The sequence below is a fragment of the Vanellus vanellus genome, assembly GCF_965231255.1.
Source record: "Vanellus vanellus genome assembly, chromosome: 4".
NCBI lineage: Eukaryota > Metazoa > Chordata > Aves > Charadriiformes > Charadriidae > Vanellus > Vanellus vanellus.
The window spans coordinates 36,491,725-36,510,758 of NC_138909.1; the positions used below are offsets into that span (position 1 = coordinate 36,491,725).

General features: G+C 41.8%; 1 protein-coding gene across 1 annotated transcript in view; it reads left to right on the forward strand.

Annotated features, from left to right (window-relative positions):
- Nucleotides 1–10,375: 10,375 nt before the first annotated feature.
- The window catches only part of MND1 (meiotic nuclear divisions 1), a gene marked incomplete at its 5' end in the record, with an annotated part of 40,951 nt that continues 32,292 nt past the window's right edge, over nucleotides 10,376–19,034 (forward strand). The window contains 4 exons of the mRNA XM_082482520.1: nucleotides 10,376–10,402; nucleotides 12,456–12,521; nucleotides 13,351–13,408; nucleotides 15,209–15,357. Coding sequence (XP_082338646.1) covers nucleotides 10,376–10,402; nucleotides 12,456–12,521; nucleotides 13,351–13,408; nucleotides 15,209–15,357 — 300 coding nt within the window. The remainder of the gene's footprint in view (nucleotides 10,403–12,455; nucleotides 12,522–13,350; nucleotides 13,409–15,208; nucleotides 15,358–19,034) is intronic.

Sequence of the window (19,034 nt, forward strand, 5' to 3'; positions counted from 1 at the left end):
CAATGAGCTCTGGAGCTGGATAATCATCCACCCTTAAGAAAAGACTGGTCCGAGAGATCCAATGCAGGATATCTGCTACTTTGAGTTCATTTTTAATAATGAAGGAGTCTCTTACGGACTTCTGTTAATTTCCAAACTTACCTTGTTTACATAGGACTTGCACCTCTTAGGTTTCTCACTGAACTTTTTGTTGTAAGGGTTAATACACAAAATCCTCTTTAACTGAATTCATAAAGACAATGTGATATTAAACGCAAACTGCAACTTATGGAACTGGAATTAACTAATTAGGCAAAACCAAGAAAAATTTGGGAAAAGTCCCCAAAGCTTTTGAAGACTGCGAAGGGTAGCTCCTGCTCGGAGCTTCCAAATTTGAAGAAGTATCTTTGTTATGCATTATTTAACCCAGAGGTGATTCTGGGAATCTTCTAGATCTCATTATCATGGTAGGTATTACACCTTTAACATTCTTCAGTCTTACTATCTATAACAAGTAGGTCCTTTTAGTGTAAGGTTAAGTCTCACAAAATCCGTCTAGCTCTAACTGTCAGACCTAACACAGCTCAACGTTTAGCACTATGAGAATCAATGCAAATTCCCTACTCACGTGGGATTAATGAAGGATTGTTTCATGTGCTCGTTTTTCACTCTTCCTCTTGCTCAATGTGCTGGAAGGACTTTGCAGAGACCTGACATTTCTAAAGCTCTGGAAAAAAATTAATTGTAATGATACATTAGTGAGAGCTGATTTTCTGTATAACGAAAGACCTTTTGACACCAAACTAGTTCATTAGGATCAGGGTTATTACAATGTCAACTCAATTAACCTCATGTGTGCCACTCTTTCGTGTATGTTCATTGCCATGTTTCCTTAAGGCAACTCATTGTATTAACCAATAAAATAAAATGCAGCGTCACACAGGACAGAAAGCCAGAGAGGTACCCCTATGGAGGACCTACATTATACAACCAAAGGAACTGTGGTAAACAGAGGTTGTATAGGAAAGCCAAGGGTTACCAAAGCTATTTGTTTTTACATGAGAAAAATATGTAACAAATAAGAATGAATTTGAACCAATTCCTGAAGTCCTTCATCAAAGGGAATTTTGTTAGAGGACAAAATAAGGACTGTGAGATTTGTTCCGATTTGTTTGTTTGTATGTATGTATGTATGTATGTATGACTGACACACAAATAAATAAAAGTAAATGTAGGTTATTGCAGCAAACTGGAACATATGTGTGCCATTTGATAATGGCAGTACTCTGAAAAATATCCCTCCTTTTTCCTGCCGGATCTCTCTACTGTGTTCTTTGTTGAAGTATTAATTTAACTGGAAATGCTCACAATCATATGACTTGGTTCTGGTTTTAATGTTGGGGGTTTTTAAGTGTGAACTTGTCCTTTTTAAAGTAGCACTGGCTTTACTCTTACTTCTAAATCCAGTGGTCAAAGGATGAATTGCTATCGTAGCCTAATAGAGAGAGAGTGGTGCTCACTCTTCAACCTTGTTTGAGGAGCTGGTGAGCTTGCTGCCAATGCCTGCGATAGCCTGGGAAATACTGTCTTTCCTTTCTCATTTTTAGGGCCTGGAAACAAAAGGGCATTGGGTCAGGAACAAGGGAGTATTGTAAGCGTGTTTGCAAAATGGGAAATCTTTGTTAAATTACTTGTTATAAGTATTTGTCTTATTTCTAAAAGGTTAAAGTTGTTTCAATGGACTTGAGAAAAACAAATGGTTTTTTTGTAAAGATGCATTTGACTTGTAAAAAAGCAGACCCCAAGGTTCTTAAATGTGGAGTTTGCCTGTTTTTTAATTACTGTTTCGTAAAGATATTTCTTCTTTTTTCCCTTGTTTATTTTTTTGCACATAGAGCAAATTCACAAATTCTTGTGCAAAGATAAGTTTCCTTATTTCATTGGAATAAATACAGGGCTTAAGGTTTGGGCTATATAATGCAGCTAGGAAACTGGTGGTAGCATTTCTGAAACGTTAAAACTCAAGTTTGTTAGTACCAAGAGAAAAAAAAAATATGCTCTGCTTGAACTGAGTTTGTCCTAAAATTCTGAAGATGATATCTTGGTCATTACGCAATAAACTGTCCTATCAAAATTTAATACAGTTGTAGATCAAATTTTCTAACGATCAAGTAATTTCTAAGTGTCCTTATAAGCAATCTTCTGGCAAACAAAGAATTTCTGAAATCTGCCCTTAAATGGCAAATTTATCAAGGAAGAAAAGCTACGTAGCATTTTAACTGTATTTATTAACAAAGAGAAGAGTTTGCATAGGCTCTTTGAGGTAAAAACTTAAAAAGAAAATGAGAAACTTGTTGTTGCTGTCAGTTATGGATAATGTTAACCAAATCTAGCTCCGAATTTGGATTTTTATAATAAGATTTTACTAAACTTGCATGGTTTCCACTCAGGAAACACTGCCAAATCCTCAGTTGCCAGAAACTCTGAGAAGCACAGAAATCAGACCTTAACCTATATATCAAAACGTATACTTCAGACTGTACTGTTCCATGTATATGCTTTTCTCCAAAAGATTTTCAGTCCCTTTGACTCAGCATTGTTTACCAGGATTTTATATAACCTGTGTCAGCCCAGCGCATCCTGATGAAATCTAGAAATCTGGACCCAACCCACTTACAACCCAGCTAACAGCTGTAGGGATGATGTGGATTGTTTCTTAAGATTGAATAGTCTTTTGGATTTTCGGACATTATCGCCAGAACAGCCCTTACTGCACCTGAAAAATGTCACTAATTTGGAATTCCTTCTGATAGCAAATGCTGCCAGCTACAATTTCAAATTCAGTGGCATAGGGCATTGCCTTCCAAGGTCTGACCTTATCTGCCTGGCACCGGGAAACTGAGAAACATATTGCTTTTATGGTGTGCTTCTGAAGCCAACTTAGCTAAAACGCTTGGCTTGCTTACAAACCTTACAAAGAGCAACCAAAGCAGAAATTCTGTTCTAAAAAAACGGCAGATTTTTTTCTCATCCAATTAAGTGAACATCAAAATTGCACTACTTGATTTGCTGAGTTGTTAGTATTTATTAAAGGCTTTATAGGCATTTTGCTGCCAGATTTCAGGTATAACCAAATGTTCCCTCGACTTCCATGGAATGCTAATTGACTAGCAGCACAGCATGAATGGTGAAAGTATGTGCTTCATTTAACTAATCTTCAACTCAAAAGTAATCTCAAAAGGTTATCAGATCTTGTGTAATTTGGAGCATTTTAGGACAAACTAGCCAACTGTATGTTCATTGCTTTGTGAATAGAATAAACGATCTGTTCAGATAAATCCAATATAAACAGTAGGGGATTTTTACATAGGCTAAACCAGCAGCAATGTAGCTGAAAAGGGAAATGGCTTAGGCAAGCATTTGCCTGAAGTAGATGGAGAGTTATTTTTAGTAAATGCTCTTCTGTTCTGTAAAAACTAGAGGGCTTTTGATTTTATGTCAATATTTTTTATAACTAAGGATCTAGTGTTGCCATAATGAGAACTACAAGTGCCCAATATGTTGTTTGCTATAAAGAAATGGCTTCTGGTTGTGGGTGACAGCTAGTTATGAAATCATGATTGAAAATTTTCTTCAGGAATTATGAGCAGTGATTATTTTGGCCTCTTTGTGGAGAGTCCGCTAAAGGTATTTGTGTTACGGAGTAGGAAGATTCCTAGCGGGTTGTGTTAGTTCCGATGAATGTACAGCACTTCAGTTGATGTTTGTGAGCAACACGGCCTTAACCCTGACACTTTTGCTTTGGCTTTATGACACGGGAATGTTCCCTAAGCTGCATAGTGTATGGCAGTACCCCCTGTTAGAAATCTCTACCAGTTGATACGCTGCAGCTTCCCAGTTCTAGGGGTGAGTCTGTCTTGATTTTTTTAAAAAAGTTTTTGTACATTCCATCTTTGTAAGTCAGTCTCCTATATTTTGTGTACATGTAAGCCTTGCACTCTCTTGACAGTCATAATGAAATACTCTTCTAACTTGGGTTTTGTTGTTGTTGTTTTTGTTTTGTTTTGTTTTGTTTTGTTTTTTTAAATCCCTGTGAGGCTAAATACAAACTTTGTCTCCTTAAGGTCAAGGATGAAAGATGCGCATCAAAGTGTTTGTGTGTGTGTGGTGTGTGTGTGTGTGTGTGTAGTTTTAGCTTCCTGTGTGCCACAGTATTCTTGATGCTTTAGCAGATGATTAAAAAAAAATTACTCTGTCTTGGAAATGTAGGAAAACCAGAGTCAAATGTGTACCTTTACCACGCACAAAAATTTCAAATAATAAAAATAAAGCTTGTTTCCTCTCTTATTTTCATGAATGAGGATTTATTTTTCGTATGTGTCATACTCACTGTATGTCCCTAAAAATAGCCCCATAATGCAGGAAGATGGCTCACTTTTTCCAAAAGGAAACCCTGACACCAGAGGTCACAAGCCAAGAAAACTGTGATTGTTTAACGGGTGTTAAGCTTTTACGTAGACACAGAGGAAAGAGGGACTTGGGTTCTGCTTGGGAAGAAGGTGGGGAACTGGAGTTTCCTGTCTTCTCCCTTCCGTCTTCAGTTCTGTCATCAAAATTAACATTTTTCATTGGTAGCAGTAAGATTATGAGTTGGAAGCTTTTCCATTTGCATCATGGAAGTATACAGTACCTTTCAGCTATGCTGTGCTATAATCTTTCAAAAGTCTGCTGCAGAAAACGGAATATAAATTATTGTAGAATAATATTGTTCATGTTAACTTTCATTTTACATAGTACATATGTCCTCTTGGTCACCTGTGAACTCTCCAGACCTGAATCCTTTGAGAACACCGTGTGATTGGGAACTCACTCACGAAGTATGAGAGTCTTCAGACTCATCATTTGGCTTGGAAACAATCTCACTGGAGGGGACTAGAGAGGTCAGACTCGGTGATGTGTGTTTGCTTGGTGGCAGGACACTCAGAAATGAGACAGCTGAAATATAGAGCAGCCACCCTTTTTCGCAGATCTTGCCCTCAAGCCCTCTAAAAGAATCCATGTTTTATCCTTTCTTGCAAGGTGTAGGGAATGTCAGCAGCCATGTTTTGATGCCTTTTTTTTCTCCTGAAGGCAAACTTACTACAACATAATGGAACAATTTTGTTTTTCTTTGTCAGTCTTCAGATGAATATATGTCCAGAAAATATAGCCTTGGTGCTGAATGTACTGGAGTATATGTCTATCTGCCCTGAAGTTTAGATGCTTAAAAGAGGCTTTATTTGGCTGCCAGCAAAAAAACCCAACACCACAGCTTGAAGCAGGGCAGCCTTGGTTTGACATTCAGAGTTGCGGAGGATCTGTTCCTTCCCGTGAAAAAAAGACCATGAAGAAGAACAGAAGAAGTAGCACAGGGTACCCTGAAGCCACAGGGCTGAGTAGGTGAGACTCGTGTTGCATTCGTAATCTTTTCTCACTGAAAGGCTAGAATTTTTTTCTGTCCCCTGGATTATTACAGCAGAGGTTCTCCACCACTGAGCAAAATCAGACAGGCAGGCAGGCAGGATGTTGAGACTGGGGAACACTGCCCTTTACCAGGAAAATTCTGCAGTAAATGGCCAACTTCCTCTTTGGCCTTCCCATGGTACTTATTTGAATACCGACACAAATGCATCAGCAGGATCTTTTAGAAGTTCTGTAAACTGGAATATAGAACCCCGTCTCATCAATGAGAAACAACGTCAGGGAGAGTAAGGCCAAAATAGCTAAAGCTGCACGTATTTTGGGGACCCATCATTAGCCAGGATCCCTCTCTTTAGAGCGCTAACCACTTAACGTATCATTGTGTGTTCAAAAACATTTCACGGTGCCTTATGCTGAAGTTCTCACATCCAGCTGTGCTGATCTGCAGCTAACTATCCCTGTAGTTTTGCTGACAGTTCATGTGAACGCTCCCTGATTTGCACCAGACAAAACTATCCAAGTGAACAGGAACAGTCAATGTAATTTCTGTGGACAGATGTTCTCCCCAGGCTGCAGCTGTGCTGGTGGAAGAGGTACCCACACTTGCTGCTCATCCAGCTGAAGGCTGATAAGCCAGATCTATTGGCTGATCAAGGCATGTGAATGCTCGCTTGTTGTCTTAGTGAAATGCCTAGTTACCAAAATCAAGTATTTTAAGCTATTCCCCTCAATGAGTTGGTAAATGCTTACTTCAGCGGCTCTGCTAGCAAAGCTGTGGAAGCAGTAATTTTGGGAGGAGGGCCAGCTAGCATTTCTCACTGGGTTAGATGTTTGTAGGAAGAACGGCTGCTTGCAGTCCAAACGCTCATCCAAGGATGAAATGAGGCAGCAGATGCTACAGAGAGTGGCCTGTGTGGGATACTCATGGATCATACTGCTTCCTGATAGCCGGCCACATCCCACCGCAGACTGCTTGGACCTCAGGGGAGTTGGTATTGCTTCTCTCCTAGAGATCTCCTTGTCCTCCATCCTCAAGCTCTACTGAAGCATCTTTTTGCTGTCAGTCATACAGATGTTGTGGGAGGTAGCCACAGGACTTGGACAGTTTGCTATTACTTTTCTGGAAATAGAGTGATCTGCTATTCAACTTGAATTCTTCCCTTCTGAAAAAATAGCCCATGTAATTAAAGACTACACTATGGTGCATATATAAGAAAGGAACAAAATCAAAGTAGGACAATTTTCATTCTCCTACTTCCTAACCTTCCTGCCTGCCATTGCCACTTTAATGTCCTTTCAAAACATAATTTATGAATGTAATCCAATTACAGATTTGTAAGAGCAAAATGAAGGAGGATACAATTTCATCTCATCTAAGCATATTTTAACCCTGACAAAGCAATGTATTTTGTCTACCTCGGGAACAGTGAAAAACTGTTTTGGCTGGTACCTAAAAATCTCAGTCAGACACCTAGCATAGAAAATTTCAGCTCAATCTGCTAAAGCTTAAGAAAATCACAGGGAAATGAGAACAATCTTCTAATAGAAAGGCACAGTTGAGTTCCCCTTCCTCAGCCTTCGTCTTGGTTTTATCCATCCATTGTCTTAGTTTTATATTAATAGTATATGAATAGCAGTTTCATGAAATCCACATTCAGAAGTTCTGAAGCCCATTAAAAAGGTCAGACCTATATGTATTTTAAGAGTGGTTCATTCCACGTTACCCAGTAATGGAAAAACTACCCTCACATAACAAAGCGTGAGATACTTCTGTGTATTCTCCCTCTGTTTGGGACCTGTTCCACCCAATGGTCTTTCAAACTGGTTAGTTTTGATCTGGTGCTGCAAAATTTGGGAGGCGTTAAGAAATTTTTTATTACAGAGTAATTTGGGCCTAGAGGTTTGGCCATGAAAGGGCTTCAGGGCTGCCAGCACACTCAGGGCAGCTGAGCCTGGCTGTCCCCAGGGGGCAGGGGCAGAGAAGACCTGCTGAGCCTCCTGCCCCATCACTGCCCTGAGAGCACAACCTAACATTTCAGAGGCTGACGTGCCAGGCTGGCTTGGGTGCTGTGATCATGTGCAACTGCTGGAACCAGGAAGACCTTCCAGCTGTAGCTCCAGGTGTGTGCTCTGGCTGTGTGCCAGCTCCATCTGAGGGGGAGACCTGGGTCTTTGCTGCTAGTTTACTTTCAGGTGTGACGGGGACATGGAAGCATTGCTGCCTCAAGCATGCTGAATAGAAGCCCCAAGATACATGCCCTAAGTCTGCTTCAGAGTGAAACCTCTTCCTCCCTCTCCTCTTCTCCCAGCAGCATGTTCAGCCCGACACCCACTCTGCCTCTCACATGTGTCGCTTGGAGAAAACCCACGCAGCAAGAGGTGTGCTTCACAAATGTCGTAGCAACCATTTGCTTGGCAGTGGTGAAAAAAAAAGGAGCGGAGCTTGGCTTTATCGCAGGCTGTGAAGGAGCCAGAAGGGGCCCACGTCCTGGGGGAAAGGAGGTCATGGTGACGGGAGGAAAACAACTGCACAGGGAGCACGGGGAAATAACCAGCTGGCCAAAGGAAGGGAGAAGCGGGGGGACAGAATATGAACCCTCACAAGAGATGAGGAGGCATGCCAACAGATTGCATCGCGGGTTAGAGAGTTGAAAATGTGATGCACAAGGAAGTATGAGAACAAGAAGCTTTAAAGTGTTTTATATGAATGTTAAGCTTCGTATTAATAACGGCCTTCCTAATTTGCATTTCATTTTCAGTAATGCACTGGAGCGCACAATGAGGAACGGGATCACGGCCAGGTCTGCGTGGAAGAGAACCTCAGGTGTCAGCAAAGGGGGCACCTCGCAAAGGCGATGGAAAACCTTCATGGGGAACGCCTGAACACTTCAGCTTACGCGTTGGCATTTGCTTGAATTTAAACTCTAGAATTAGCATGGCAGATACAAACCCACTGCCGTTAAACTGCAAAGCAATTTCCCAGAACTGCTGTAGCTGAAGGAAATTTACAGCACACGTAATAACTAAAATGAACTGTAAGTAATTAAAGTCGCTAGAACAGTCACTGCAAACGAACAACTGTTTGAGGCAACACCAGATGTGCCCAGCTCCTTTGCTTCTGTGGGCGGAGAGGGTTTTATTTCTCCATGTCCTGCTGCTCCTGTCACGGGCTAGTCGCACAAGGCTCGTTGTGCTAGACCACTGCTAACGTGTTCACGTTTTACCTTGGCTGATGGGCCCTGGAGGGAAAAAAAGGAGAGTCCTGAGTGCGGGCACCAGGCAGCGCTGGCTGTCGGACCCACCTCAAACCGGGACACTGGCACAGAGCCCCACTGCCTCACCTTGGAGGGGTACCTACCGGGGGGCATAAAGCAGACTGGCAACCCCACGGATGTTGTCAGAGATTCGGAAACAAGTCTTGTCTTCCCCCCACCCTGATGATTAGAGCCAATGGCGGGGGGATTGAAAATATTTTTAAAACTTTTTATTTTGGAGGTGAGTAAATTTCAGTAACACAGCACGGATATTGCAAAGATACCACAGTAACACCTGTCAAGCAAATTGCACTTTCTACACAATATACAGAACGGGTAGGTATTGAGAAACACGTGAAAACAAAACGAGAACTTGAGAAAAATTTTGCTGTCAAGCCTGGGCAGTGCCAAATGAGCAACCGAAATACCACGGCCCCTACATCTTAACACGTTCTCCGTAACGTGCACCACGTGCAACCCATGGGTAGCTGGTGACAAAAGTTGTGGTTTTGTTCCTAGTTTCACCTGTCTACCAGTGCCTATGTGTTTGCTTTTTTAACAAACAAACACACACAGTATTATAAATAATACATAAAATGAGAAAGCAGTGATAACGTGCTTCCTGGTAGGGCAAGACTGCTTTATAAAAACGGACGGCTCTATTTCTTGATTGATTGCGTAAAGTATAAAAAAAAACCCCACCCCCAGAACATAATTTCACGCATCTTTTTAATCCTTCATTTTATTCTGTGGCCCAGGGCCACCGCAGCCAGGCCGCCGGGCCGGGCCGCCCCCAGCACCGCCCCTCCGGGCCGCCCGCCGCCTCCGCCGGGGAAAGGCGCCCCCGTCCCGCCCGGCGGGGTTTCCGCTCCGCTCGGCTCGGCTCGGCTCGGCTCGGCAGGGGCGGGCGGCAGGCGGCGCTGCGAGCTGCGCAGGCGGTCTCCCGGCGGCCTTTTCCCTCCCGGTGGCGCCGGAATCAAACCCCGCCGCTCGCCCGCGCTGGAGGCGACATGGTAAGCGGCGGCGGCGGCGGGGCCAGCCGCCTTCCTCCCGCTCTCGTTGGCGACGTGAGGCGGGACGCGGTGCAGTGCCCCGGCCGGGCCGGGCGGTTAATAAGGCTGCAGGGCCGCGCGGGGCGGGCATGGCGGGCGCCGCCGGGGAGGGGGCGGCGCGGCGCGGGGCGAGCCGGCCGTTGCTGCGGGTAACGGCTGCCCGCGCCTGGCCTTGCCAGCGGCCGCTGAGGGAGAGCGGCGGGAGCTGCCCGCTGGGCCCGCGGCCCCAGCGACTCCCGGTCCTACTGCCCCGCTCCTGCCGGCCTGGGGAGGCAGCGCGGCCCCCGATAAACAGCGCCATGGCGTGGGCCGCGTCCTTGGTTTCTTGGAAAGCGATATCAATGTAACTGGTACCTGGAAGAGCGGGCCCCCAACTACAGCCCGAGGTGGGCATGGTGCTCACTAGTCCCGCCGAGACATGCAGGCCGGCCAAGGGAACAGGTGGCCGTGGCCATCCAGGTAGCCAGGTGTGAACTGGCCGGGCCATGCTCCAGCCGTCGTTATGGGGAGGTGGGTGCAAGCAGAAGGAATTGCCGGTGTGCCCAAGCGCACTTAACAGCATTGTGTACCTGTGGCTACCTTCAGTAGCGTGAGCGACAGCAGAATTGATAGGCCTGGTGTGTTTTATATATGTGGTGTGGAACACCTGGCAAAAAGGTAGGAGAGAGAAATCAACATGAAAATTAATAAAACCTATGTAGAAAATACATTGATTTATTACTTTTCTCTGTTTCTTGGAGTGGTGGTGTGAAATTTGACGCCTGAGGGATGTAGCTAATAAGCAAGTGCTTTCAGAAATGCCACTCAGATTTCACATCATGTGCATATGGGTTTTGTTCTGTTGCTGCTAAGGGTGTTAGGGCTGTTTGGGAAGGCTGGGAGAAAGAATCATAGAATGGTTTGGGTTGGAAGGGACCTTGAAGATCACCTAGTTCCACCCTGTCCGTGGGCAGGGACACCTCCCACTAGACCAGATTGCTCAAAGCCTCATCCGGCCTGGCCTTGAACACCTCCAGGGATGGAGCCTCCACAGGTTCTCTGGGCAACCTGGGCCATTGTCTCACCACCCTCACAGTAAAGGATTTCTTCCTAGTATTTAATCTAAATCTGCCCTCTTTCACTTTAAAACTATTACCCCTTGTCCTTTTGCTACCCTCCCTGATAAAGGCTCTCTCCCCATCTTTCTGGTAGTCCCTCTTTGGGTACGGGAAGGCCATTATAAGGTCTCTCTGGAGCCTTCTCTTCTCCAGGCTGAACAACCCCAACTCTCTCGGCCTGTCTTCATAGGAGAAGAAGTTGAAGTCATAGAAGACGTTGAAGATAGTTTGTTTTCTGTTCATGCTCCTACTTACATGGCTGCTCCAGGTTCTAATCCTGTGACATACTGACATCATAGGAGACAGCTGTGATGTCAGTGTGAGGTAGGGCATCACTGGCTAAAGCAGAACGGAGGAGACTTTAAAAAGTAATAATAGTGCTTTTGTTAAATATAATACTGGATTGTTTCTGTTCATGTCTGTGTTACTGTAGCTGCATAAGCTAGTTTTTCAATTTATTTTTTAAAATCTAAATCAATCTGGCTGTATTGCTCTTGATACACATTTTAAATGTTATGCTGCCCTACCGTGTGATTTATTTAAGAAAGAAGTGGTAGTTAAGAAAAAAAATATGGTATTCACTCCATTCTGTCAGGGCTTGGAAACAAACAAGGCACCATGTTATTGGACTCCCCACTTCCATTGAGTCAAGGGCAACAATATTGATGTCTTTAAAAAAAAAAAAAAGAAGAGAGACGTTTTTCTGCCGAAATCCTATTTTGCTCTTTCTATCCCCCTTTCATTCTGTAGCCACAGGCAGCAGTGCTGGGTCTCACAGCCTGCAAAGCAGGGAGTGAGGCAAGGGGAAACAGTCCTAATTCGCTTTATGGCCATTGCTTTTGTGTTGTTGAGGTTTATGCTAAACACTATTAATAAAACTCCAATTCTTTGTGAAATGTTTTGTATCCTAATTTTACAAGGGTCATGTCAAAATAGTGTCCCTGAAAGTGATCAGAGGAGGATATTTCTCAGTTCTGTGTTACTGGTAGCAGTTTGTTAGTAGTCATTTCTGCCTTTTGCTTGTATTTCGGTCCATGTTATTTACTGCTTGGTCACACAACTGCAGAGAAAAGAAATCAAAGAAACACAGTTTTTAAAATGTGACCTTGAAATTCTAAATGTGGCTAGGAAACTTGAAGAAAGACATAATACCTCAAAATGCACTTTAGCTCCTTAAAAAAACCTAAATGGCCTACATCTCACAGAGTGTCTCTGTATCACAAGATAAAAAACAATTGTAAACCAAAAATCCAAAAGATATTCTGTCTTATCTCTTTAAGGACTATTAAACATTTGGGTGAGTTGTTGAGAATTCATATAAATACATATTTTTAATCTAGTATGGTAAAACAAGGTACTGTTCAGGTATGCCAAGAAATGTTGAGGCTTGAGCTGGATTGGGTAGTGTGAATGGTTGGCTTCAAACTTAGAATATAGGTCCCTCAGTTTGATAGATTCCAAGTGGATTAGCTTGGTGTAATGATTCTTTGGGAACAAGTAGCTTGTTTCAAAGGATGGCACAATATAACTTAGAAGTAAATAGATTTGAATTCTGAGCAGATGTTAATTATTCAAATGGCTGAATGTGTTGCAATTTTTTTTTCCTGTTCTAGTCCAAGAAAAAAGGTCTGAGCTTTGAGGAGAAGAGAGTTCGCATGATGGAGATCTTTTTTGAAACAGTAGGTAACTTTCTTATAATTGTCCTGCATTTACATTGGGTGGAAAAACAGGTCCGAAAAGGAGGTTAGCTGTAGATGTAGATGAACACTCTATATCTATCTATGCATTTCACTGATGCCCTGTGTCATCAATGTATAAATTACAGGGACAGAGCTTGATTCATGTAGCTTCTGATCAGGTAGCTGGTCCCCTGGTGGGAGCCAAGGCATGAAGATGCACAGGTGGTGTTAAATGCGCAATATGCTCCCTATGCTTGGAGCCAAATAATCTTGGTTTGAGTTTGTTACCATAAGAGGGATAGCAAGAGGTTAGGGCGTATCTCACAGCAGTTTATGGAAGGAGGAAGAAATCTGAGTGTTAGAAAAGATGAGAGCAGACCTGGAAGAGGTCACTGGGGAGAAGAAACCTGGAGAACCAAAAGCAGAGCTACAATTATATTGGTGACATGCGCAATTCACAATGTTTCACCTTTTAAAAAAATTATTGTGACATTGCGTACTTGAGCAATGTGACGCATCTGGTGCTGAGAATCTAATCTTGGCTCTGTCTGCCCTAAGGGGCTTATAGTCTAACTTAAGGCAAAATACGGTGACTGTAGAGTACCAAAGAAAAGAACAGGGCTTGTTACAATAACGGTCTTTTTTTTTTTTTTTCAGTTCTTAGAATGTTTTAAATCTATTGAGGGATATGCAGCCTATTTCCCTAGCAAAACATAAACATGCAGTGTATTTCCTACTTGCTTTTGTTGGCATTGATTTAGTGTAAAAAACACTGGGGCTTAGATGATGCTGTCATTTGGAGCTAACGTGTCTTTTATGTTTTACACAGAAAGATGTGTTCCAGTTGAAGGATATAGAGAAGATTGCTCCAAAAGAAAAAGGGATTAGTAAGTGTTTCCAAAAGTTATGTGTCTTGAGTCATTAATCATTTTGAGGACAGGTCATAGGGTGTAAATTTTCCTGACTACAATTTTAGGTTTGTGGTTGTAATAATGGAAAAAATAGCTAGAAAGGGAGACTGGTCAATGGCAGGGCAGTAGCATTAAAAATGACATCAACAGCATACTCCTACCTTGGTATGCTAATATTTGTCACTTATGTTAGATGTTAAGGCCAAAATGGGAGATTATTAAAATGTCACAGGTAACTCCAAGTTAACCACTAAAACATGGGATGGGGTTTTTCCTATGCTCTGAGGTGCCTGAGTGGCACCTTAGTGAAATCATTATGTGTACTCGGGTAGTGAATAGAGGATTTAAATGTCTGTCTGTAATGTCACAAATATCTTAAAATGCTAATCCAGGTGCACACGGTCAATGTTCTGTTGAGCTTTTCCCCCCCAAAAATGGCTGGACAGCTGTAAATGGAAAGGGTTTGTCTTTTCAATGAGAGCCCTCCTGATGAGATCCGTTGGTTTAGGATTAGGTCCAAGAGGATTTATCTTATGCTGTTGAGTTGTTTTATATGTTCCCCATTCTGCTTCCTTCTATATTTATTGACAAAAGGGATGCAAAGTGTAATGTTTGTGTAGTTGCCACTGTCCTTGACTAGCCTATCTTTGTGGCACTGAAAGAGTAAATGAACTTGTTGAAGGAACTGCAGGCATACGTGAATATTGCAAAGCAGTGTTTTTCAGTTGTGTCAGCAGCTAACAGAGGCACTTCGAGGTTTCTGAAGAGATGTGGTGCTGTCTTGATTGATTTGTCAATGCAGATGTTTAATTGTAATTTGCAGGAAGCGGATGCAAAACAGTAAATATAAACAATGGAATTTCACATTTAAAAATCTGGAGGGTAGAGTTACTAAAACTATTAACACCTTTGAAACTGAATAGTCCAAATTCATCCAGTCTCTGAATGTGGAGGCATTTAGCCACACAACCCAAGCCCCAGTTACTCTGACAAGAAAAATGTCTAGCCTGTGGAAGTGCCTTCATCCAGCCTATAGTTGCCAAAAGATTAGATGTTCCTGATCCGGGATCCCCTTTAGGCTTGAAATTTTCAGACACTGAAAACCATAAATTAGCTCAAAAGTGTTTATGTCTGCAACACGTGAGGATAATAATAACTACTTTCCTTTGTTGAACAGGTATCATTCTTAAAATGGTGAATTATACCTCTCATTTTCTAGAAAATGAACAATTATGTTCAGAAATGTTTTGGATCCTGACTGCAGAAGACTTTCTGTATTGGAATTGAATGTAATCAAAAGTAAAATCTGCCCCTCCTGAGTCTGCAGGCAGATGGCTTTAGTGTATCTGCTGCTGTTAAATGCTTTGATAAGCATTACAAAGTGAAATGTAATTACACTCCTAATCAAGAAATTAGAAATTAATCCACGTTAGAATTAAGATTGCAAGACAACTTCTCAAGTACCCTCTCATGACTTTGTTCTGGTATTGTACTGTAAGATGCATGTGTGCTTTATGATACCCATGAGCAGTGTTTTACAAACACCTGGTAGCGGACTGTGTAGAATAGCAGCCTTTATGTATAAACTGCTGATTTTGAAGGGATTCATTCCTTCAAGTGAAGCATCAGGCATGGTGTCCTCTTGAAATTGTCCAGCTAGCTGACATTATAGTGAAATATTCATACAGATGATTGTAGATGGTGGCTTATAGTATTCATAATTCTCCAAAGTTTGGATGCTATGCAGTTCTAACTTGATATTTTTGTTTCTATTAGCCTCAATGTCAGTGAAAGAGATTCTTCAAAGCTTAGTTGATGATGGCATGGTGGATACTGATAGAATTGGAACTTCCAATTATTTCTGGGCTTTTCCAAGTAAAGCTCTTCATGCCAGGAAGCGTAAATTGGAAGAATTGGAGTCTCAGGTAAATCTATTTTAAGGAAAGTACTTGTTTACCTGAATGGGTTTGCTTTTTCCTTATACCCTCTTGTCATTCTTTTTCATATCGTGGTCTCTCACAAGTGCATATGTGCATGTGTGCACACACACACCCAGATCTTACTATAGGAATCATCTGGCACCCATGGTATGACTATCTTACCCATTATCTTGCTGTCACTTCAGAAGAGTTTTGTAGGTTATTCTTGTTGGACCTTGAGAAGACTTCTTGTCTGCTTGCTGCTGAAAGCATGTTATTCATGATGCAAAACATAATTTAAGGACTTCCTCTAAATATTTAGGCCGTATACGCTTTTATGTGTCTTTTATATAAGGTAGGCCATCATGTGGTCATGATCTGAAAGCCATGAGAGGACTGAAATGGATATCCCAGGTAAATGTGTCAATGGTTTCTACTTACAGCCATTTTGCTTTCCTATCTGCTTTTATCAGTAGTTTAATTTGTGAGCACTTGTGTAATCCCATATTCCACTTTTATTAGGAGAGAAGAGCAAATTGGTCATGATCTTCTGCAGAAGAGCAAGGCATCTTTTGTTGCAGCATTGCTGTTTTATTGAACTGGTTCTTTCCTACTGTTTAGGAACTGTCTTTCTTGCTTCTCTTAATTGAAGTTGGAAAGCATCTGTTCATCAGTTTATCTGCAACTGGAGTACGTGATAACAAGATCAATAAACTAACTTTATGGTCTGATTGCACCACAACACTGCCAACTTTTTCCATGCTTATTTAGCATTATGTCCATTCATCAAAGAATCACTTGAATTAATGCAAAATTATTGGTAGCATCTGAACACTTTTACAGACACTATTTTCTTCAGGTATAGCTCTGCTTTCATCATTGCCATTTTATGTACCGTGTGGTCAACTTCAGCTGCTCCAAATTTATTGTATAAAACCATGCTTTTTTCCCCAGCTTGAATTGAAAAAGCAGTCTGTGAGTCTGAAGGCTGTTCACCAAAGCAGATTAAATAGCCTGATCAATGCAGTTGAAATTGCTTGTTTATGCATAGAGTGTAGTGTGACCAGTTGAGCGGTAACCTTGTCAGTTACCCCTTGCTATATTGTCATTGGTTGTAAATCTCAGTCATTGCTAAACTGAGAGGGTCCAGTCCGCTGTTCTGTTTCAACCAACAGATCATTGATCATTTATTTCCCTTTACCCTGAACATTTTCATTACTGGCCTGGGTGCTCTGGATGGCTATCTGAAGGCATTTTGTTTGTCTGCTTGCATGGATCTGACAGAGAGCACTGATACTCTGTCACACGCTTTATGCATCTGCTGCAATTTTCAAGATCAAGAGTAAGACATTTCACTTTCACTTCCTTTCCCCCTATTCACTAATTCATGTCATTTTTATGAGCCAGTGATACATTCAGGGGTCTGTGGCAGTAAGGAGGAAGTACTGCAGTCCTGCCCATCATTAACTGGGACTGTATTGACAACCTTTCAGGCAGGTGCTTTGGATGAGTTGGAAAGCGTGGCTTGAGATAGCTCTTGTGGTACTGTATGGGTTGTCAAAATTATAGACTCTGTAATTTCAGTTTCTGCCACTGACTTGCTCTGTTTTGAGTAACGTTCTCAGCATCTCAGATGACCTATTAGTATCACGGATATAAACTGTACCTTGTGTGTACTGAGACTTGGTTAATAATAAGTTGTCCTACTGACAGTTTTTGTCTGCTCCTTTACTGCCTTTGTTTTCAGAACTCGAATGAGTCCAGACATTAAAAACTTTCTCGGTTTAGCTGGATGAGCTTGTACCATTTTCAGGCATGGACTTAGTCTGGCACGACTGGGCTTAAATTAATTTTTATTGACTGGTAATAACAATGCACTGATTCCTCCTCCAGTGAAGTTTCATTTGTGTGAAACAGGAGATCAGTTTAACTCTGCACTGACTTGGAGCCGAGTTTTTTAGTAAAGTTACTCAACTTATTAGTATATTCACACACGTTTTAGACCAGGCTACTTACTCTGCCATAGCATAAACGCCAACTGAGCAATTGAACAAAAGCATGCCAAAATTCCTGCTTTGTTCACCACACACCCTGGTGCCACACGCTTGCTGAATGCAAATGGTTTGCTCTTGGATACTTTCTATTTCTGCTCATGCTGCATATTATAGCTACGTAGTTGAATGAAGGAGTTGATATTTGTTGTCTTTGCCCTTGGGTCCAGTCCCATCATGAATTTTAAAGACAATTGATCAAGCAGGTCTCTGGCTTACCCTGATGAATATCTTCCTTGGAATGTCTTGCGGAATCTGCCTAATGTGCTCCAGGGTAAGTATCCAGGGGTTACCTACAAACATATGCTGCGCTGCTTTAAATGGACTGTTACATTATTAAACACAATACCATCAATTATTATGGAATTATAATAGGCATGCAGTTACTGTATTGTAATGTTATTTTATGGTTATTTCTGTGTAGGAAATAAACTATGCTGATATAAACAGTTTTGCAATACTAAAACTGTTGCAGTTGAAAGAAATAATATTGTTACCAGACCCTTATTTGAAAACCAAGTCTTGCTCCTAACATATGGGCTTACGAAGTGCTCTCTTTAGACCATGTTATGAGTCTTTAAAAATACTTATATTCATTACCTTGCTTTTCTGATGAGAATGGGAATGTTTCAACGTTTCAGGGAAAAACATTTCACTAGCTGAAAATAACGTCTCTGTTGACACAGTGGAAAGGTGGCATTTTCAATGAATAGCTCTCTGAACATTTTTACAAGATGATAACAGATTCTGTCTGTGAGTTCAAATTAGCTGTTTTACTGTTTGTATTCTTCTTGATGTGAACGCATAGAGATTTTCTTAAGGGTTTCTAAATCCAGTCACCAAGTATCACAAAGCTTCTTGTCAGAACATGCAAAGCAGAGGAAAAGAGTAAGCTATTGTACCATTTCTGTTGCACGTTGCCTGTCTTTGATCGTTCCCGTATAAAGCTTCTGGCATGCTGAGAGACATGTTTTCTTTCTGTGTCTTGTCCAGATTGCTTGTTAACTACATGAGTTGGTCTCTTTCTTCAGCAGTTAAAAGCCGGAATCTGGCCGCCTTACTTAAAGCACAAGTTTAAAAATCTAGCAGTTCAGTTCATACTGCAATTAAGACTTTTTAGCAGGAGGCAATATCTTTGTTTGCTGAGGGCATGGGTAAGTAGCGAAGGGAAAGAGGTGATCCCAAATGCCGAACTGAGACATTTGAAAATAACGTGGAGGAACAGAACAAGCTTCTCCGTGATGCAAATTCTCCTACTAATTCATAGTGCTGAGGCTTACATTTGAGAAGTTGGGCCTGCCGCAGGCCCTTTTACCTGCATATGTTGGTACTTCATAATGTTTTAGCAAAGTTGCTCATAGCTCTCTGCATCTTACAGAGCTTGTGATCTGGGGGAGGCGGGTCTAGGAACTGTTCTTGAAACAGAATTTTTGTTTCAGATTTGTTTAGTGATTATTGAGCCACACCCCAACTTGGAGACTCAGTAGCAAAGAAGTCTGACTCAGTATTTACAATGAAGAGCAAGCCAGTTTTGCCTGGATGTTTAAAGTTACACCTCACAGTAGTAGTGTATACACTAGATTTTTTTTAGGAAGGATTTATTATGTCATCAGTGTGATCCCCTTTTGCAGA